Source organism: Mustela nigripes, chromosome 12 (assembly GCF_022355385.1).
Source record: "Mustela nigripes isolate SB6536 chromosome 12, MUSNIG.SB6536, whole genome shotgun sequence".
NCBI lineage: Eukaryota > Metazoa > Chordata > Mammalia > Carnivora > Mustelidae > Mustela > Mustela nigripes.
In genome coordinates, this window is record NC_081568.1 from 103,551,789 (window position 1) to 103,574,925 (window position 23,137).

The 23,137-nt window shown below is 40.6% G+C and overlaps 1 protein-coding gene across 1 annotated transcript in view; it reads right to left on the reverse strand.

Annotated features, from left to right (window-relative positions):
* The window catches only part of ARSB (arylsulfatase B), a 168,000-nt gene that overhangs the window by 56,046 nt on the left and 88,817 nt on the right, over positions 1-23,137 (reverse strand). Inside the window, exon 6 of the mRNA XM_059418124.1 lies at positions 6,590-6,660. Within this exon, the coding sequence (XP_059274107.1) occupies positions 6,590-6,660 (71 nt within the window). The remainder of the gene's footprint in view (positions 1-6,589; positions 6,661-23,137) is intronic.

Sequence of the window (23,137 nt, forward strand, 5' to 3'; positions counted from 1 at the left end):
TTCTAACGATACACAGAATGTCACATCTGAAATCCGAGGTGAGTTGTGGTCTCAGATGGTGTGGGCTCATCACTTCAGAACAGCGCATGTCAAGCCTGCTGCCTGTGGGATGGGTGTATATATTTTCTCTAAGGCAAACTAGAAATTAGTTGTCCTCGTGGTCTGAGGCATGCTGGCTAGAACCTGAGGGCGTTTGGAGCAGAGGCTCCTCAGAAGCCTGTCGAGCTAGGCTCACACCTGCAGGATCTCAGGGCCTAACTGGAATCTCGGCTGCTCCCTACCACTTCAGAGAGTTCCAGGCTTCCCATGAATTAGCTTAAAGGGCATCATCCCTGTCCCTAGGGCTCTCACAGGTCTCCTCCACTGACTACCCTGTACTGCTCAAGAAGGACACTGAGTCTAGGTTAGCCTACTAGAAAGAAATATTTATTTATTTTTAAAGATTTTATTTATTTATTTGAGAGACAGACATAGAGAGAGAGAGAGAACACAAGCAGGAGGAACGGGAAGAAGCAGAGGGAGAAGGAGACTCCCTGCTGAGCAGGGAGCCGGATGTGGGGCTCGATCCCAGAACCCTGAAATCATGACCTGAGCCGAAGTTAGACGCTTAGCTGACCGAGCCACCCAGGCTCCCCTAGAAAGAAGTATTTTAAAGACACAGGGGAATAAATAATTCTTAGAATCTATTCTTAGAAAGGAAGGAGGGAAGAGAAAAAGGTACTATCTGAACAGAATCCAAAACGTGTCTGTCCAAGGTTACCTCAGAACAAAGCCTTTAAAGATGAATAGAAAGTTTCCTCAAAGCACACAGGAAAGCAATTACAGCCCACAGGTCTGATGCTGGCCATGGGGGTGAGGGTTGACGTGGAGATAAAAGCAGAGCTAGAGACGGAGCATGGAGAGGACAGTGAGCAATGAAACAATGCAAGGGAACTTGCCAAGAATGGAACACAAAGAGAAGAGAAGAGCAAGAAGCAGCAGGGCCCCGGACTCCGAGGGGAAGTGAGGCTGAGCCAAGTGCACAGGCAGGGACTTTAGAAGTATTTCATAATGCTTAAGAATTCATGAACCTTCTTGAAACACTTAGTGATTAATAATATTCTATGGTTAAAAAAATAAGTTCTGATATCCTCATGTCTTATCCAATAAAATTTTATTTATCTGGTAATATTGAAATAAAATAAAATTGTAAATTTATTTTCCTGATAATTAAAAGAAGAAGAAGAAGAAGAAGAAGAAGAAGAAGAAGAAGAAGAAGAAGTAGAAGTAGTAGTAGTAGTAGTAGTATATATACTCATCTCTCATAGAGATCTAGCAAAGGGACTGAAGAGAGGGAGGGGAAATCCCACATCCTCCCTTCTGGTTGCAGGCAAGCATGAGAGTGGGCATTTACAAACTGGATAGGTAGTTTCAAACATCTGTATAGGATAATGTTAATGGTCACCAGCCACTTCCTAATTTTAAATTATTTTTTTTTAGGAACAAAATGTAAGCTGTAAGTTCAGGGATTAAAGGTGGGTGTGAATTGCCATCGGGAGATACCTTTAGGTTCAGGAAAGGCTAAGAGACAGTAAGACAATGACTTTAACCTGATGATCTACTATCATTCATTAAGAAGGATTTGGCGAGAAATGACCATGATGGTGGGCTCTGGGCTGTGCACTGGGGATATGGCAGTAAATGAAAAAGATATAGACCCTGGCCTCATGAATTTCTAGGCTCTTCTTTGGTTTTGCATGTTGCAACACATATTTTTTTTTTAAAAGATTTTATTTATTTATTCGACAGAGAGAGATCACAAGTAGGCAGAGAGGCAGGCATAGAGAGAGAAGGAAGCAGGCTCCCTGCTGAGCAGAGAGCCCAATGTGGGACTCGATCCCAGGACCCTGAGATCATGACCTGAGCCGAAGGCAGCGGCTTAACCCACTGAGCCACCCAGGTGCCCCCATATTTTTAATTGTGGTAAAAAAAAATACAAAATTTACCATTTTAACTGTTTTTAAGTGTCCGGTTCAATGGTACTAAGTACATTCACATGGCTGTGCAACCTGTACCACATCCCCCCACTGAACTCTCTTCATCTTGCAAAATTGAAACTACAGCCATTAAACACAAACTCCCCATCTCGCCCCCTCCAACCTCTGGCAGCCCTTTTTCTACTCTCCTGTCTCTATAAATTTTGACTGTATGTACCGCATTAAATGGAATCCTGCAGTATTTGTCTTTTCGTGACTGGCTTATTTCACAAGTGTTCTCAAGGTTCATCCACAGTGTACCGTGTGCCAGAATTTCCTTCCTCTTTAACGCTAAACAGTAGCCCACGGTATGTGCATACCACATTTTATTTATCCTTTTGTCCCACCAGCTGTGCATTCCCAATTTACATGCCCACCAATGCGCCTAAGTGGTGCCATTTCTCCACATCCTCACCAACACTTGTTATTTTCCTTCCTTTTTTTCTTTCTTCCTTTCTTTTTTACTTTTCATAGTAGCCATCCTAGTGGGTGTGAGCTGTGGTTCTTTGAGTCTGTTTCTGCTTTACTGCAGAATCTCCTGGTCTGTGGGAAATGCTACAACCTGTGGTGTGTGTCTTTGTCTGTCCCGGTCTTCTGAGAATATCTTTAGTATTCATAGCCAACCTACAATGTACCAAGGGTCTGCGGCCATGAAAAAAGACCGAACTCCACCAGTAGAGGGGATGCCCTGTACTCTTAGAGTAAGAGGGAGGGGGTAAAGCTGCTAAACCCCAAAAGGCCAGCTTCTGAGAGGATGTGGTACTACTTAGAAGATAGGGCTCTGCCAGGAAATGTCTAATGCTTGTTCCTCTGATTCATGATAGGATGAGACATTGGTCCACAACCCCCAACAAGACCCACTAAAGGGGAGAGGGCAGACGGAAAAGTGGATCGATGCAGTGATGTTTTAGAACGGGGAACAGAAAAGTGGGCAGGATGTAGTAATAACGAAATCCTACAATTCAAATTACTCTAGCACTTATAATGTTTCTAACATTCTCACTTGTATTTATCCGTGTACAAGGACACCTTTGGCTATGTCACTGCTTAGTAATGAGCGCGGGGTGGAAAAGGAGAGAAACTGAGTCAGCAGCTTTGCTCCTTTGAGGCCTTATTTATATAAGGACCCACAGAATGTTGAAGGTGGAAGGGACCTGAGACACCATTTAATTCGATCTTTGCTTCACAGGTGAGGAAACTGGTAAAGTGGTTGTTGGGAAGGTAGAGATGGGATGTCATCCTCCTGTGCTCTAGTAAGGACAAACAATCTAGGAAGTGTTGGAGTTAGAAACCAAAGACACCATCCTGGGATAACACTGACTCAACGGTCAATCTGTAATTTACACTCTAGATTGGCTGCTAAATGATTTTATTCCGCAAAGCCTCTAGAACATATTCATAAAACATACACTATAAATAGGATTCACAGACTTGGTTGTTGTCCTATAAATACAAATTTTCTTAGAGCTAGATTTCATCCACCCCACCCCCAAATTAACTGCATATTAAAGGAAATGGGCTGGCAGCATCCTCCTATGAAGCAGGGTGCCCCCAAAGATAGTTCTCCTTATTTTAGCTTCTATTGCACAGTGGATGGAAATGAATATAAGAACTGGGGAGAAAAGCTTGAGGTGTTGTATACAAGGTGGCGGGAGGGGCACTTTGCTGCTTGCAGGCAGAGACAGAAGTGAATGCAGACCAACAATGAATGTGGTCGTGTGTTGACGCCAACAGCAGACAATGTCCCTCATTATAAGCAGGAGTCAGAGCAAAAGTCCTGGTTGGCAGGGAGGGCCAACAGTGAGGTCTGGAGTGGGCTTCGGGGAGGGGCTGGGGGCTGCAGAAGGCCAGAAAAATGTCTCTGAACTTGGGACAGCAGTAAAGGGTCATTGTAAGTCCATAATTCAATATTTGGGAAACTGAGTTGAAGAAAAGTCGAGGGACTTGTTTAAGGCCTTATAATCTATGGGTGGCAAAAGTAAAATGATTCTCTCTTCTGATTTCCGTGCCCTCCTTTAACTTTTATATGGGAGAAAACTTGTGCCCGTGCTGGGACTGAGCTGGGGCCCTGTGGGAAGATCGCAAAAACCAGAGCAGGTTGTGCTAGAAGCCCAGCAGCCAGCAGTGCTGTGGCTGGGTTACACGGAAATACAGAACTCAAGCTCCCAGTTTTGTTTGTTTTCTTTCTTCCTTCCTTCCTCCCTCTCTCTTACCCTCCCTATTCCCTCCTCCCTCCCTTCCAAGAGAAAAAGCATTCACATGCAAGCGGTGGGGAGGAGCAGAGGCAGAGGGAGAGAGAGAATGGTAAGCAGACTCCAGCTGAGCATGGAGCCCAATATGAGGCTCCATCTCACGATCCTGAGAGCATGACCTGGGCCCAAACCAAGATTCACACACCTAACCAACTGAGCCACCCAGGCACCCCCTCCCTCATCCCCCACAGCTTCTGATGCTAAGAAAAATTCAGCTTGATAAGTGGAAGGCCTTTCTTTCATAGATGGAACTCGGTAAGGCCAGCTGACAACCATTACAATGTGTGCAGCATCTTCAGTGCCTCCTTGGATGTCATACCGGGTTTCTCAGGGCATTAAACTACCTAGAAGTTTCACAAACCCTTCCTGCCTCTCCTCTTTCCTTCTGGCCACCCCTGGAAATTCTGGGATCACTGGTTAAGAATCACTGCTCTAGTGAGCCAATTATAGACTAGAATGTGTCACACCCCTTTGGTGTGCTGGGGCACAGAAAAGGTTAGAAACCACGGAGGTCGTGGCCACCATAAGTAGTCATGGGTCTGTGCTCCTCCTACACAGCTGATCCAATTACTGCCCAGCACCTGCCACAACAATCCTTCTAGACTACTAGAAATACAAAGCAAACTCACAAGTAATTTTAAATTCTCTATCAACCACATAGAATTCTCTATTCACATAGAATTCTCTATCAACCCACAAAGGGAAAAGGAAACATGGGAAATTAATAATAAATTTAATTCAACATATCAAAATATTGCCATTTCAATGAGTATAAGTATATATTATGATATATTTCACATTTTTCATACTAAGTCGTCACAATCTGATGTGTATTTTATACTTGCAGCACATCTCAATTCACAATTAGCTACATTTCAAGTGTTTAAAAGCCACCTATGGCTAGTGGCTACCAAACACACCTACAATCACCCTGCCTCTCACTGACATGTGAGAGAAATAGCAGTTTCTCCATACTATATCCATCCCGACCTGCCTCAGGCCGTTTTCTTTCCACTTGGGTGCTAATTCTATCCCAGCAATCTTCCATTTAGTCAAGAAATCATCACTGAGGGCCTACCCACTGCTGGGTATTCATGTTAACTTACAAGGATGAAAAGATAAATAAGACACAGATCCTGACTTCCAGGAGCTCTCACCTTGGTGGGAAATGAAGGCACATACAAGAGAATTTGCTGAAGGCTCTACACACAGATACACACAAAAGGCTGCTGAGGAAGGATATTCTGGGGTTCCAAGAAGCATTCGCATACATGGGACATTTATGTTGAGTTTTAAGGGATGGAGAAAAATCATGGAAGGGCAGGGAAAGGTGTTTCAGCCACAGAGAAAAGCATATTCAAGACAAAACAGGATGATCTGCATGTGTCTAGCAGGGCAAGGACTGGCTGGAGGTGGCCGGTGCGGAGAGCAGGGGCTCAAGTGCCCATTGACACACAACCAGTGTGAGGTTGTTGTCTGCGCAGGGAAATCCCGGGGCAAGTTGCAGCACAGACTGGAGAGGACAAAGAAGTCAGGAAAGCCTGAACGACAGAATGAAGGAATGAAAGGTGTGGCCATATGTCTAGAAAGGAGGGAATGTCAGCGCCCAAGGGAATGAATGAAATGGAAGAGCACTGTTCCTGTGAAGAGTCTTCAGATGACGCTTAATGAGGGAGGCAGGACAAAGGGCCTAAGAGCTAAGGCTTTCCAGACCCAAATTCACCAGGCTAGGGTTCACAGGGCCACTAGCATGGAATTTAAACAGGACTATTACAATCTGTTGTGATCTGAGAGCCAAAATGGCTTCTTTCCTTGAAGAAAGAATGAACCTATTGCTTAACTTAGGCAAAACACAAAATCAAGCCAAATGACTTCGAGGATTGCTAGGGGAGCCACACTTGGGATACACAGGTGCTGGGCAGCACCTGGCCAGCTCCACTGCACGATGTGGTGGCTTATCTGATCTTGGGTTCCCTGAAGGCGGCTCTGGAGCTCTCAAGTGAGAAGACAGCAACAACAACATGACGTTCCCAGGGAGGAGGAGCCACTGAGAGCCTATGGTAAAGTTGAAGCAGGGAGATGGAATGGCGTGACGGTCATATAGCCAGTAAGTGCAGAGAGAAAAACAGCATCTACCCTCCAGGGCACCAAAGTGACAGTGAGGTCAGCAGAACTGGTATTACGCAGAACTCTTTGTCCTGAGCGCAAACTCAGGAAAAGGATCCTAGAAAAGGATGAAGTGAGGCTGGAGACACTCTAGGGCATAAAATGTCTTCGGGAGCTAAAGCGATTGAATTTAGTAGCAATAAATGAGGTACTCACATGGTGAAATATCCACAAAGTTCGGGTCAATATTATGCAGCAGCTCCATTCTGGGGGATGGGCTTCCTTCGCTAGAAGAGAATTTTTTAGGAAACATTAATTTCCTCTCTTAAATTAAGACGATGACTTTTAATACTTCCTTCCCTTGTACTTATAGGAAATAACAAGCTTGCCAATGCCAATTAACAACTTTGTCATGAATTCAGAGATCTCTAAAGTCTGTAGTTGGTGCATCTTTAACTCATTATTATTTGTCTACATTATAGTAATGACTGAACATCTAATAAAATGGTCAGTGTCAAGCATATGACAATTAAATGATACTCTTAACTGCGACCCTTTGCAATACATGTTGTGGCTGTATTTATGCATGATCGTTCTTTACAAAGCGGAAATGAGAGGGGCACCTGGATGGCTCAGTCGATTAAGCATCTGCCTTCGGCTTCGGTCATGATCCCAGGTTCCTGGGATCGAGCCCCACATCGGGTTCCCTGCCCAGTGGGGAGCCTGCTACTCCTTCTTCCTCTGCCTGCCTCTCTGCCTACTTGTGCTCTCTATCTCTATGTCAAATAAATAAAACCTTTAAAAATTTTTTAAAGAAAGGGGGAAAAGAGAACTCAAGTCATTCTGTGTACACTTCACATTAACCATTCAGGGGAGATGAGGAAAGAACATCTACCAGGACAGTGGCATCAATACTACAGTCACAACCTATGTTAATGGTGAAAAGAAACTTGGGGATCACAGTCCAACCCCTTATGATATGAGGAAGGCAGACAAAGGTATTGGCCAAATATTAGATCATGTGACTCTCAAAATGGTGTTCTGAAAAAATTGGGAGCATTAGGGCACCTGGGTGGCTCAGTTGGTTAAGCGTCTGACTCTTAGTTTTGGCTCAGGTCATGATCTTGAGGTCATGGGATCCAGGCCCGCATTGGGCTCTGTGCTCAGTGTGGAGTCTCCTTCAGTTTCTCACTCCCTCTCCCTCCTGCTCATTCTCTCTCTCTCAAATAAATAAAATCTTCAAAAAAAATTGGGAACATTACCATCACCAAATGTATGTGGGGTGTACATGATGTACCCAGGACATTTTGCTAGTATAGACTCAACCTTATGTAAAAAATAATTTTAGATGTTGGGAGAGTACTAAGGACTGCTTGATAACCTAATAAAAGGTTGCAAAGTACTATTAACACTGTAGGATTTGTATACACCTGAAAAACCATTAAGGTCCCTGATGTAACCATGAGGACATGTTTTCAGGTGACCCAGTATCCACACCTCAAAATCACAGGTAGCTGTCTTCAGCAGTGGCTTGGGATTTCAAGTCCAGAAAATTTAAAAAAATCTGGGTTGTAATTGGCCATGTTATATTCACCAAGAAAAAAATTTTAAAACAAAATCTAATTTTAAAAAACCCCCAAACTTCAACTACCATCACCATTATACTACAAAATAAAGATTTTTTTTTAAGTGTGGGTGGGTGGTGCATAGAGGGAGAGGGAGAGCAAGAATCTTAAGCAGGCTCCACACCCAGCGGAGGCAGACTCAGGGCTTGGTCTCACAACCCTGAGATCATGAACTGGTCCAAAATCAAGTCAGATGCTTAACCAACTTAGCTACCCAGCACCCCCAAAATAAAGTTAATTCTAATAGTAAAAAAAGGTAAGAAGAATATGATCGCAGAAAAACATGACAGCTCTTCAAACTGAATGTATTTAACTTTTGTATGCTTTCAGATTTCCTTGCTCTTCTCTACTCCATAAAACACCCTAATTAGAGAGTGGGAGGAAATCCACAGGGATGCCCCTAGTCCTGGGGGCACAGGATGCAGCACTGTTGGGGAGGGGGCATATTTCCCAGGAATTTTCTCATTTTCTTCTTGAGGCAATTATCTGATTATGATGAAGACTGCCAACGAGTCCAATTTGACAGGAACTAGGATTTGATTCCAGAAGCTCTGAACGCAAGAAGGGATGATTAGCAAACAAAATGCTGAATGTGAGAAAATCCAAACAGGATGTTGATGATGCAGATGGGGTCTAATTTGTGGGTTTAATGCAAATAAGGTTAAGATCTGGATGATAATAACAGCGAGTAAGTCAGGAGGGGAAATCAGAATGAATGCATTCTATGAAGTTTTCACATTGTTCAGAAGAAGTTAATACTACTAATGAAATATAGGTTCAGCTAAGTAAAATTTGCAGGTTAAAATTCTAAAGTAACTTGAGGGGTGCCTGGGTGGCTCAGTGAGTTAAAGCCTCTGCCTTCGGCTCAGGTCATGACCTCAAGGTCCTGGGATTAAGGCCTGCATCGGGCTCTCTGCTTCTCCTCTCCCTCTGCCTGCCTCTCTGCCTACTTGTGATGTCTCTCTCTCTGTCAAAGAAATAAATAGTTTAAAAAAAAAAAAAAAGAATTACTTATTTTAAAATTTATTTTAGAGAAAGACAGCAAACAGGGGGAGGGGTAAGGGACAGAAAGAATCCTGAAATAGACTCCCCACTAAGCATGGAGCCTGACATGGGGCTTGGTTTCAGGACCCAGAGATCATGACCCAAAGTGAAACCAAGAGTTGACTGCCCAACTAACTGAGCTCCCAAATTCCCGAGGTCTCTGGTCCATTTTAAGTTAATTTTTGTGTGTGCTGTGAGGTAGGGATCCAATTTCATTCTTTTGCATTGGATATCCACTTATTCCAGTACCATTTATTGAGAAGATTATGCCTTCCCAATTGAATTATCTTGATACCTTTGTCACATATGCAGCTGATGCTAACACACAGCTCAGGGTGAGAATCGCTAATCCTGAGCCTTGTTCTGTGAAATCAACACATTTGATTATATGTTCTAAATTCTTCGTTTTCTTCTAGAGAGGAAAAGATGGGTGACTAGCTCCTAGGACACTAAGGTAATGAGTCCATGTATAATTACAATGGCTTCCCCTTGAAAGGAAGTCCTAGTTCCTCAGAAAGTATCGTAAGAGAACCATTGATAACTTCCTACAATCAGTCCCTTTAACTTGCCTCTGTATAGGGATATAAGTACTTTGAACATATCTCTTTTTGTATATGATACAATTTCTTCCTGCACTGAAGTGAGATGGGGAAAAAAAAACCCACTTTGCCTGTTTGTGACAGTTTTCAACAACATCAACTGTGTGATCATAATCTTACAAATAAACAGTGGCTTCATCAAACTCATAAATGCTTACGGGACTCATTATTGCTCTATTATACCAGGTATTAGCTTCTATCTTCTATACATACCTATGCATTTATAGGTAATGCTACCAATACTGCAGCATTTCATGATTATTTGTATATTATACTGTTCCCAAGTCATATTTCCATATAACAAAAGTACTAGAAAGTGGACACTGAGCTCTTTTGGTAATTTATGGTCCTCCTCCCAACCAGTTCTAAAGGCCTCACTCTCTCACATGCAGTCCTGCACTGTCTTTAATGGCACAGGCTTTCAGGGTCTGCATCTCAAGTCCACAAGGTTATATAAACTAGAGCCTTTCTTCTTCACCAGCAGAATGTGGATAAAAGTATCCGATTCTCCAGAATTGTTAGGAGAATTAAATGAGGCAGTGTACATAAAGCACACCGACATAAAGTTTGGTATAGAGTATGTGCTGAATAAGCCGACAGCTTAAAAACAAGAACAACTTTTATTGTAAAATGTGGATCCTCATTCTACAGACATGGAAATAACATAACCACAATTACAAGACTATAACCCGAGACACAGATATAAGAATAATATGTAGAGGGGCTCCTGGGTGGCTCAGTGGGTTAAAGCCTCTGCCTTCGGCTCAGGTCATGATCCCAGGGTCCTGGGATCGAGCCCCGAGTTGGGCTCTCTGCTCAGTGGGGAGCCTGCTTCCCTTCCTCTCTCTCTGCCTGCCTCTCTGCCTACTTGTGATCTCTCTGTCAAATAAATAAATAAAATATTTTTTTAAAAAAGAATAATATGTAGATACAAGGAGACATTAATATTCCCATCCAATCTTCTTGCTGGCAATAATTCCCCTCATGAAATATACTGGTGTAGTTATAACTTTAATTTCTTTTGTTTTTTTAATGCACTGCTATGTTTATTGCAAAGTTAATTACAATAGCTGAATTATGGAAGCAATCCAACGTCCATCAATAAATGAATTGATAAGGAAGACAATTTATCTATATCTATATACACACACACATATTTCAGTCAATGAAATATTAGTCATAAAAATGAATAAAAGCTCACTTTTTAGAATATGGATGAATTCAGAGAGCATAATGCTAAGTGAAGCAAACCAGTCAGAGAAAGACATACCATATGCTTTTTAAAAAATTAATTTATTTATTTTCAGAAAAAACAGTATTCATTTTTTTTTCACCACACCCAGTGCTCCATGCAATCCGTGTCCTCTATAATACCCACCACCTGGTACCCCAATCTCCCACCCCCCCGTCACTTCAAACCCCTCAGATTGTTTTTCAGAGTCCCTAGTCTCTCATGATTCACCTCTCCTTCCAATTTACCCCAACTCCCTTCTCCTCTCCAACTCCCCATGTCCTCCATGCTATTTGTTATGCCATTGCACTCCTGGGTATTTACCCCAAAGATAACTTTAATTTCTAAGACATGTTACAATATTCCCTCCCATGTGAGAGTCTCATTTTAGAAATGTGTGTCAAATATAGCTAAGTCACACAGTCTACTCACCATGAACTGCATATAAAAAAGATACAGCATCATCTGTTATCCAGGGATTTTCCCCTATTTTTCAGATGTGGTATAGTTTGCTGTACAAGTAACACTATCTTTGTTAGACTGTGGATTCCATTTGTGGCATTTAAATCTCTGAATGATGACGGATGATGTTCATGGGAAATGATTTTCCAACAATGATACAAGTTAATGCAATGACCTCGTTTTATTACCACAAGGTAGCATGGGTTTTTACTATGGCAAATGTTCAGGCTCCAGAGTGATAGGAACAAAGCAGTGTGCTCTAATTAATTTCTTTCTTCTCTTTCTTTCTTTTTTTAAAATCTTATTTATTTATTTTGCAGAGAGAGAGAGAGACAGCAAGAGAGGGAATACAAGCAGGGGGAGTGGGGGAGGGAGAAGCAGGCTTCCGGCCTAGCAGGGAGCCAGATGTGGGGCTCGATCCCAGGACCCTGGGATCATGACCTGAGCCGAAGGCAGATGCTTAACAACTGGGCTACAGAGGCGCCCCTCCAATAAGCTTCTGAAGGTAGGCAACTGTGGGACTGTTCAAGGATCCTTATTGCACGATGCTCACTAGACACCCAGCTTAAATGAATGACAACGGCAAGGAGTAGGCAAATAAATACGTAAAGAAAAAGAACTGTTGTTCACATTGACCACTAAGGACAGAAAGCCATCTCTAAACCGGTGAAATGGGCAGGTTTCATCCATGCCCATAACAACTACACTGGAGTGATCTGGGGGTTTCCTTGTTTTGGCCAGGTATTAATGAGCATTGATTATGTGCCACGTATCATTTTAAATGCTTTGCCCATATTATCATATTGAATCCTTGACACTGCGACACAGGTATAACATAGGCACAGACCAGTTAAGTGACTTACAGGATCATGTGGTTGAACAGGGGATGGAACTGGCTTTGAAACTCGGGCAGAGTTTCAGACTGACTCCTGAATTCCTCACTTCTAGCCACTATTTAAATTTGTCTTCTTAGCAAGATGCAGACATGGCCTCAGTTTCTCCTTGAATGTCCTACATTTCCATTCATTCAGCTTATCTTTAAGACTCCATTACCAAATATCTCTAGTAACTTCAAATGCCTCTATTAACAAGAGACAGAATCCTTTTCTCCATCTTCTTCTGTTACAAACGTGTATAAAATGGTATACAGTTAAATATCTTTTTATAAAATATTTTACTTATTTATTCATCAGAGAGAGAGAGTGAGTGAGCACAAGCAGGGGGAGAAGCAGGCTTCCCATCAAGCAGGGAGCCCAGTGTGGGGCTCAAACCCAGGACACCGGGATCATGACCAGAGTCGAAGGCAGATGTTTAACCCACTGAGCCAGGCATCCCCAAGTTAATTATCTTTGATGACATTTTAGTATTCAATATTAATTGACCTCAAATTTCATATTCTCTGGATTAGCTTTAAAAATAATAGGGCAAGAAGACACTGATCAGATCAGTAACTAGTTTCCAATATGTTATAAATATTTTCTCAAAGTCTACAGTTTCAGACACTGAGATCACAGCCCTGTCCATTTATAAATAGAGTTTCCAGTTTTTGACTTTCATTTTCCAACTAGTTGAAGGGTGGGGCAATAAAATATTTCCCATAAATAAATGAAATGCTTTTATATCCCATATTCATTTTACCATGAGCTGCTGGCCATCTGTCATAAAAGACACACCCTAAAAAGCAGTATCAAATTTTCAGAAACAGAAATAGCCATGATGATATTTTCTGAGAAGAAATTTTGAAAAAAAAAAAAAGTTACTGATTAAAAAATTCACAATATGGTGAGTGCTGTGAAGTGTGTAAGCCTGACAATGCACAGACCTGTACCCCAGGGCAAATAATACATTATATGTTGATAAAAATAATTTTTAAAAAATTCAAGACACACCCAGAGTAATGTCCATCCTGTCTTCTCTTCATGAGCAATGTCATCATTGTTACTATCTTCATCTCAAGCTACTGAGTCATGACTGTGTTCCAGGCACTGTGCTGGGTGTTTTATACATACTCTTCACTAAACCCTCACCTAAGTGCCTATGAGTTAGGTCGTTACATTTTACACAGGAAGGAACTAACAGATGCAACTGTTAAGTAACTTGCCCAAGGTCACACAAATAATAAATGGGGAGGATAAGATTTGAATCACATCTAACCACAGAGTTCACTTTTTTTAGCCATTATACAATTGATCCTCCAACAATGTAAGGGTTAGGGGCGCTGACCCCCTGGGCAGTCAAAAATCCATGTACAAGTTTTGACTCCCCCCAAAACTAACTATTAGTAGCTTACTACTGATCAGAACCCTTACTGATAACATAAACAGTAGATTAACATATATTTTTAATGTTATGTGTATTATATACTGTGTTCCTACAATCATGTAAACTAAAAAAGAAATGCCATTATGAAAATTGTAAGGAAGGGCGCCTGGATGCCTCAGTGGGTTAAGCCTCTGCTTTTGGCGCAGGTCATGATCTCAGGGTCTTGGGATCGAGCCCCACATCGGGCTCTCTGCTAGGTGGGGAGCCTGCTTCCCCCTCCCCCCGCCTGCGTCTCTGTGATCTCTCTGCCTCTCTGTGATCTCTCTCTCTGTCAAATAAATAAGTAAAATCTTAAAAAAAAAAAAAAAAAAAAAGAAAACCATAAGGAAATACATTTACTGTACTATACTGTATTTGTATTAAAAAAATCCATGTATAAGTGGACGCAGACAGTTTCAAACCTGTGTTGTTCAAGGGTCAGTGTACCAGTGAAATTCCTGGTGGGGCTTCTTTTCCCTGTTATGTGGGTCCAGGTGATATAAGGTTTCTGTAAATCTCATGCTCCTTGAAAAGCCATTTTAACATGCAAACATAACCATGAATAAAGAGTTTAGGCATGGAAATTATAAGATTTTGACTAAATTTGGTGAGGAAATATATAACTTAAATTCATTTGACATAGAGTTATATATGGAGAGATTATTTTCATGGATATTTTTATTAAGAAATCTTATTAAATTTTTAAAGTAGGCTACTAAAGAAATAAGTAGTATTAAGAATAACTGAATCACTCCCTTAAGTATAGTCTTTTCCTATTCATTACTGAAAAATAATTAGTAGGACTTCTGGATTAGTATCAGGGCAAACTAGCAAGGCCTAATATGCCTTTCTTCCAATTTCTATGATAATACCCATGAAGAATTACAAAAAGATGAAAACTGGCAAGAGCGCCGGAAACTAAAGAGAAGACCAGATGCCAAAGTCTCCAGGGGATTTTCACTAATGCCAGTGTTGAAGAGATTAACAACACATTCTTGGATTCTACCATAAGAATCAAAACCTGATCCCAAAGAAAACAGAAAAAAGACAGATTCGCTTTGTCTACTTCTAGCTATGGGACTCCGAGGTTGCCCTAAAGAAAAAAGGGTCAATGATCTCCTAAGAGCTGTCTTCAGAACTAGCCCATCAGGTTTTTCTTTCTTCACTCCCAACTACATCCCCCTCTATGTCCACCCAGGCAGCAAACACTAGACTACACAAGAGGAAACAGAAGAAACGAGGCATAACATGTAGTATCCTTGCATGAGAGGTCACCTAACCAAAAAACCAAAAAACCAAACAACAACAACAAAAAAAAACAAAACCCAAATCTGAACCAACCCTTAGAGCGCTACATATTGTGGACTTAGGGTAGAAGCTCTCTCTCTCTCTCTCTTTTTTTTTTTTTAAAGACATTTATTTGAGAGAGAGAGAGAGCGCGCGCGCACAAGCGGTAGAGAAGGGGCAGAGGCAGAGGGAGAGGCAGACTCCCGCTGAGCAGGAAGCCCGATGCGGGACTCAATCCCAGGATCCCCAAGACCATGACCTGAGCTAAAGGCAGACACTTCACTGACTGAGCCACCCAGGTGCCCCAGTGTAGAAGCTGTTTTATAAAAAAGGTTGGTAAAGTAGAGAATAAAAAAAAAATACATCATTCCTTAAATATTTTGCTTTGACTTAAAAACACATACCTATTCAGATGGCAGTCTTTGAATGCAGGGCTACTGGTTAGAATACTCTACCATCCTTATTTCGTCAACCATACTTACAATGCTTCTTTATCGTTCCTACGGCTTTTTAAAAAAAACTTTTTATTTAAATTCAATTTAGCTAATATACACTCTATTATTAGTTTCAGGGATAGAATGTAGTGATTCATCAGTTGCATGTAACACCCTAGTGCTGTTTTTCTTAAACTGGAGAAGAGCCTAAGAACATGTGACTTTCCAGATTTCCACAAAAAAATGGTGGCCATCTAAATTTTAATCTCTCTACATATTCTCTTTAGAAACCATATGGAAAAGGAAGGGTGACTCGATCAGTTAAGTGTCTGCCTTTGGCTCAGGTCATGATCCGAAGGTCCTGGGATCAAGCCCCACATCAGGCTTCTTATTCAGTGAGGAGACTGCTTATCTCTCTCTCTCCCTCTCTCTCTCTCTCTTGCCTAAGCCTACAACATAAGTGGGAGATAGAACATGTTTAAACCCTGAGAGGTTGTGAGGAAATAATCATCTGAGACCTGAAGAGTCAGTGCGAGTGTCAACCAGGGCAGAGTCAGGTTGGCGTCATTCAAAAGAGGATGAGGGGGCACAAGAGGGGAAGGACTCAGACTGCACCTAGTAAATTAAACCCCAGGGATAGAGGATTGAGATACAGGTCGACACCAAGTGGATCAGAGGACTGGCCCCCGGGGAGTCCAAGGGGAGGGCTTGGACAGTGCGCAGGACAAGAGTGATGGTCTCAGGCGGTAGCAATCTTACAGGAGCAGTTGAAGAAGAAGTGTCTTGCGGAAAGTGAATGGTAAAGGGGAAAAAGGAAGAGGCAAAGATCAGGGTCCTACTGACACAACCTAGTATCACAGAATCACAAGGAGGGAGACCAGAAAGGGGCAACGTTTATTTTAAAAAGTGCACTTTGCTATAGCAGTAGAAGAAGGAGTTCTTGAACTAAGAACTAAATTATACTCTCAAAAGCCCACCCCCTTAGAATGCCTGCTATTACAGGTCCAGGAAAAGCTGACGGCTTTTTAAAAAAAAACGTGAACAGCAAAAGCATCTAAATAAAGTTACCATAGGAGTTTAAAAAAGAGGAGATGAGAATTCAAAACTTTTGGCAAATGAAAACATTGCCCCCATTATGTCAAAAAGAAAGAAAGAAGAATAAAAAGCACCACAATGCAGAAGAAAACTGTTACATGTTATTTCAACATGAATTAAACACAGTTAAATCAGCAACTACCAATATAAAAAAAAAATGAGTCAACAAATTTTAAACTCTGACACTGAACTAAGAAACTAAAAGAAAAGACAAAAATCTCAGAAAGGAAGGGATAGTATGTATATATATCCCAGTATGTATAACTGAAAGTATATGAGGCATATAGAGAATAAAAATGAAAAGAGAGAAGATAATTCAGAATAAAGAAAAAGGATCAGAGAGAAACAGAAATAAAAGACATGTAAATAAGATTTAGTAATATTTATAATTGCAGTCCCTGAGAAAGAAACACAACAGTGAAATATAGTATTTAAAACTATAGTTCAAAAGTCTCTGAAATAAAAGATCTGAATTAACAGATTGAAAGAATTCACTGTATATCTAAGAATTTACAGGGTTCCCTTTGAGACAGAGCTAGTAAAAGTCTTAGGCTTTAAATCATAATAATAATAAAAATCTTCTGAGCCTTCAGGCAAAAAGACGAAGTCACTTGAAAAAAATCAAATCAAATCATGTTGACATTAAATGTATCAACAGCATCATAAAAAGCAAATAAAAGTGGGGTAATATTTTTAAGAAATTCAAGGAAAGAAAGTCTGAGACAAGGATTTCATATCAGTTGAACTGTTTTCAATTATGTTGTAGAAAATGCTTTAATAAATAGTTAAGAATTCAAAGAATCCTGAGAAATCTATTAAAGAATTAATTCTTCCAACTAAGAGATAATTGAGAACATTTTAGAAATTCAGAAGTGGTTAGCATGGAATATATTTATGTAGATCTAAGAACAAAACAAAATTGTGAATAAGGACAGAAGAACAGTATTCTATATATTGTATGTTCTGACCAGGTAGAAATCATACAACTAAGAATAAGACTGGAAGAGACACACAAAAGCACTGAGTTAAATACACTACTTAATTTCCTTATCGGTAATAGGTAGGAGTCAAAGATGCCATTGGAAGCTCACAAACCAAATAGCATAACCTAAGTAAAAAAGGAGGGCTAAGGGGCGCCTGGGTGGCTCAGTGGGTTAAAGCCTCTTCCTTTGGCTCAGGTCATGGTCCCTGGGATTGAGCCCAGCATCGGGCTCTCTGCTCGGCGGGGAGCCTGCTTCCTCCTCTCTCTCTGCCCGCCTCTCTGCCTGCTTGTGATCTCTGTCAAATAAATAAATAAAAATCTTAAAAAAAAAAAAGGGCTAAAGAATTATATATAGATCCTCTAATAAAACCACTTTAAATTGAAAATATAATACAGTGAAAATTCATTTAATACACCCAACCTATGGAACACCATAGCCTAGCCCATCTCAAATGTGCTCAGAACACTCATATTAGCCTCAGATGAGGGCAGATCATCTAACACAAGCCTATCTTATAATAAAGTGTTAAATATCTCATATAATTTAATAAATACTGTACTGCAGGTGAAAAATAGAATAGTTGTCAACATATTGGTTGTTAACCCTCATGACCACAGGGCGGCCTAGGAGCTGGGGCTTGCTAGGAGCTCTCTTGCAGCATCACAAGAGAGATCATACCGCATATTACTACACTGGGAAAAGAGCAAAAGCCAGACTTTGATGTATGGTTTCTACTGAATGCGTATCACTTTTGCACCCTCATAAAGTCAAAATCATAAATCAGGGACAATGTGTAAAAATATTAGGATAGGGCGCCTGGGTGGCTCAGTGGGTTAAACCTCTGCCTTCGACTCAGGTCATGATCTTGGGGTCCTGGAATCGAGCTCCGCATCGGGCTTTCTGCTCAGCGGGGAGCTTGCTTCCCCCTCTCTCTGCCCATCTCTCTGCCTACTTGTGATCGCTCTTTCTCTGTGTCAAATATATAAATAAAATCTTAAAAAAAAAGATAATTAGGATAAAGGGGAACACTAGAAGAGCACACAAATCATTCTAAATATTAAAAGAACTAAAAAATCAAAGGTCAAAGATAAGAATAAGTATAACATAAAATGATACAACAAAGGTAGGGATAAAAATACCAGTCACCAAGAAAAGCCCAACAGTATACCTAACAAGTATAGAAACACATTCTTTTCAAGTTCAGGGGCAGGGACAACAACAAAGATCATATGTAGAGCCAAGGTCAAATTCAAAATCACTCAATAATATAAAGGATGTCCTCCGACCACACGGAACGGAACTAAAAATCAATAACTACAGAAAACCGAATGTATTTATAAATTAACACACTTCTAAACACTTAGGTCAGAGAAGAAATCATTTGTACCATCCCCACTGTTATATCTACCACTAATTTTGACATAAATTCTACCTTGTCAGATACCAAGATTAGAATCTCAGTTTTCTTTTTGTTTGCAGGCAAACTCTTATTGTAATGGTGCTTACCAGAAGACAATAAAGCAATTGAACAGAATCTTGAGGAGAAGAGATTTGGCAAGAATTGTCAGATTATTATTTATGTTTGAAGGTAATAGATATTTCATATGGAAAGATTAAAAAAAAAAACAAACCCTTAAGCCTGGGTGGCTCAGGCAGCTAAGCATCTGACTCTTGGTTTCCGCTCAGGTCACGATCTCAGGGCCCTGAGATTGAGTCCCACATCAGGCTCTGGGCTTAGCCGTGGGCTGCCTGTCCCTCTCCCTCTGCTTCTCCCCAGAACCCTCACTCTCTCTCAAATAAATATAATCTTAAAAACAAAACAAAACACCCTCATCATTTATGTACTTCTACTGAAAATTGCTTTAAAATATAAAGCAGCCAACCAAAAGATTTATTAAAATTAAGAACTGGAGGACGGCAAAGCTACATAATAAAAGGAGTGTTGGTAACATTAAAGACAATTAAGCATACAGATCAACATAGGTAACTTCTCTACGTGTGATTACGAAGTTGAATACAGAAGAAAAAACTTTTTGAAAAGAAGAGTTAAAAGATTTATAATAGTCTGTTTCAGAAAGCTGGGTCTAAGATCCCAGATTAAATTAACAAGCACTTGAAAGTGGAAAATAAGCTGAAAAATATTGATCAAGAAAGTAAAGACACAATAAAATTTTTTTTGAGTATTTCTGCCTCCAGCTAAGATGGACTAGCAGGCAGGGTGGACATAACCTCCTACCTAAAACAACCTAAAGAAAAACTGACAGAATGTATGGAATAACAGTTTTCAAAACAGGGACTCTCAGGCAAAGGACAGCGATCTCTAAGGGGTAGGAAAAAAAGGAGGTGAATCTTACCATTAAACCCAGCTTAAAGTCACCTTGAAAGAGTTTTCAGACCCTGGAGCAGAGAATGGGAATTGAGACATAGCCCAGTGGACTGCCTGAGTTCAGGAGGCAGAGCTGAGGGTCCAGAGAAACCAAGGGATCTCAAATTCATAGGATGGAGTACCAAAGAGAAAGCTGCCCAGAAAGAAATTCTCAGGGGGGCCCTTAAAGTATTTAGCTAAGCACTGATCAGATATAGTTGAGGGAACTACCTCAAACTGAGGAAAGAACCATGTGAAAAGATGAAAGGGAACAGTGCCCAGTGTTCATACAGACTTGGGACTAGCACGTGCTCCCTACAGCCAGATTCGCAGGACACTGGGTAGATTACTGGGGAGGTTCTGACTCAGTAGTGGAGAAAAAATAGCCCTAGACTGAGCACAGGTCTGGACCTGTCTAATAAATTACAATGCAACAACCAGAAGAATCAAACTACGTTTCTAAGTAACTACATCTCAGAACAAAGCAAGATTTATAACAATACATAAATATCTAGCACCTAACAAGGTCAAATACACAAAGTCTATGTGCATCAAATCAAAGATTAAAAGTCGTGGAAGCATGACCCATAGTAGAGAGAATAATCATTCCGTCATAATCAACCCAGAACTGACATGGATGCTGGAATTAGCAGGAATCATTGAAAGTTATTTTAGGGGCGCCTCAAGGGCTCAGTTGGTTAAGCGTCTGCCTTCAGCTCAGGACATGATCCTGGGGTCCTGGAATCGAGTCCCCTGTCAGGTTCACTACTCAGTTTGGAGCCTGCTTCTCCCTTTCCCTCCCTCTGCCCCTCCCCACACATGCCCCACCACATCACTCATGCTCATGCTCTCGCTCTCTCTCATGTGCTCTCTCTCAAGTGAATAAATAAGAAAATCTTTAACAATGACAAAAAAGTTATTTCGACTATATTCTGTATGTTCATAAAGTTACCTAGAGACATAGAAGATATAAAAAAGACCCAAATGAACCTCTAGAAATGAAAACCTACAAAGGGTGAGATGAAAAATAGACTGAAGAGAATTAATGGAAGATTAGGGATTGAGGAAAAAAAATTGCAGGCACAGCAATAGAATCTATCCAACATGAAATACAGAGGAAAAAATAATGTTTAAAAAAAAAAATGAAGGGGTGCCTGGGTGGCTCAGTGGGTTGAAGCCTCTGCCTTCAGCTCAGGTCATGATCTCTGCTCAGCTCTCATGCCTCCCCGCTCTCTCTGCCTGTCTCTCTGCCTACTTGTGATCTCTGTCTGTAAATAAATAAATAAAATCTTTCAAAAAAAAAAAAAAAAGGCTGCTATCTCCATTCTTCCCAAATTTAATTTTCCAGGTTTAATCTCATTCAACCTAGTATATAAAAAGCTTTGTTTTTTTAATTTAACAAAATAATTCTAGAGCCCAGAAAGAAATTTAAAAAGTGGGACTAATCAAGAAAATTTTGTAAAGAAAACAGAATGGAGACGTGGATAACTATTTCTACCAGGTATTTAAACATACTCTAAAATGTATATTATAACAGATTACACATTACAACAGTGAAGTGTTAACATGAGAACAGCTAAGTCAGCAGACTAAACCAGAGAGCACCAAGACAGAAGACAGGAGTAATAAGAACTTAAAATATAATTAAAGTGGTACTACAAGTCAGTGAAAACAGAAACATTCAATACTACTACTACTACTACTACTACTGATGTCAATATTATTCAATAATTTTTCAGTAATCAGTCTGGGTTGTTTTGGTAATACTTGAAATGAAGTATCATTTTAGTTCAGAGGTTGTTGACCTTTGGCTCATTGACCATTATGTTTCACTGGCCTTCATGGTATTTTCCCTTCAGTTTTCCTCTTGAAATTGAAACCATCGTGGGTTGTTATTGTTGTTAGCTTTTATGTATTTATTTGAGAGAGAGTGTGGGCACAGGGGCAGACAGGGAGGTAAAGGGAGAAGCAGGCTCCCCACTAAGCAGGGAGACCAATGCAGGGCTGGATCCCAGGACCCTGAGATCATGACCTGAGCCAAAAGCAGATGCTTAACCAAATGAGCTACCCAGGTGCCCCAAGTTTTAAGTTTTTAAGTTATTAAGTTTTTAAAATATTTTATATCATCAGATAATATTTGCTTGTCACTATTGTCATGTTATAACATCATGAAGAGTTTCCCATTAATAAGAAAGAAAAAAGGTACCTACCATTATGATTAGGGGGTCCTGTTTTTGTTTACATAAGTATAATAAAGTATAAAATAAGTTTTAAAAAAGCAAGAGAAAAAACACTGTGAGATATTGATCATTTGAAATGTCTTAATACAACCTATAGGCTGCTTACCACATTGAAAGGCAGAAAAAACTGTATAGAACTAGAAAGAACCTGGAGAAGCTGTGTCTTTACAGATGAAAACATGCACTGTGGTTTGAAACAGAAGAAAAACTGAAGCAGTTGAAGGAGCTACTGTTGCAAACAATGTCACTCTCTCCAGAACAGCCAGTTCTTCTAAAATTTTAATATCTGGAAGCAGGTCTAAGAGGAACTGATAACGATACCACTAGCGAAACCTCTGATGCTCACGGCACAGCCAACTCTTATCAGTGGGATTCCTGTTTCAGGAGATCCTTTTGAAATTTTCAAAAATTAGCACTATCTTGAAACTGGCATTCCAAGTAAATACCTGACCGGAAGAAAGTTCCAGAACCCTGGGCACAGATCAAGTGTCTCTGACATTTGGCTGTCCATTTGTTTTCGATGTTTTGGGGAAAGAGGCTCCAGATGTCAATGTGACTGGATGCTTTCTCTGTCAGCAGTCATGGGTGCCAAAGGTTGCGCCACTCAGAACGAATGATGGCCTGCCTAATGCTGGGAGAAGCATCAACTTCAAGGCCAGAGGGGGTGAGTCATTTTTCAGAGTCTTTCATCAGGAAAGAGGAACTGAAGGAGAATAGTTCTTCACTTACTGAATAGAAATGTGCTGGATTCCCAGAGTAAAGTCTTAAAATACTTAATTAAACTATGGGCAGCCATTTTACTTTTTTTTCAAACAGAAAAGGAAAGCCCACTCTCTCATGGTTTAGCATAGTTGGACAATATTTTTGGCCATATCTCTTGGCTAAAGCCCTGTAGTCTGTATTACATATGCTGCTCAAGAATGGGGAGCTCCTGTTCTATAAGAGATGGGTCGCTGGGAGTTCACTATCCTTCTAACACTGAAGAGAGACTTTCCCCAATCTGGAGTCAAGGATGCCCAAACTTTTTCCAATTTCTTTGCAGGCAGAAGCAAACACGTGCCAAACTTTTAAAGGTTACTCATAATCAATATAATCTTA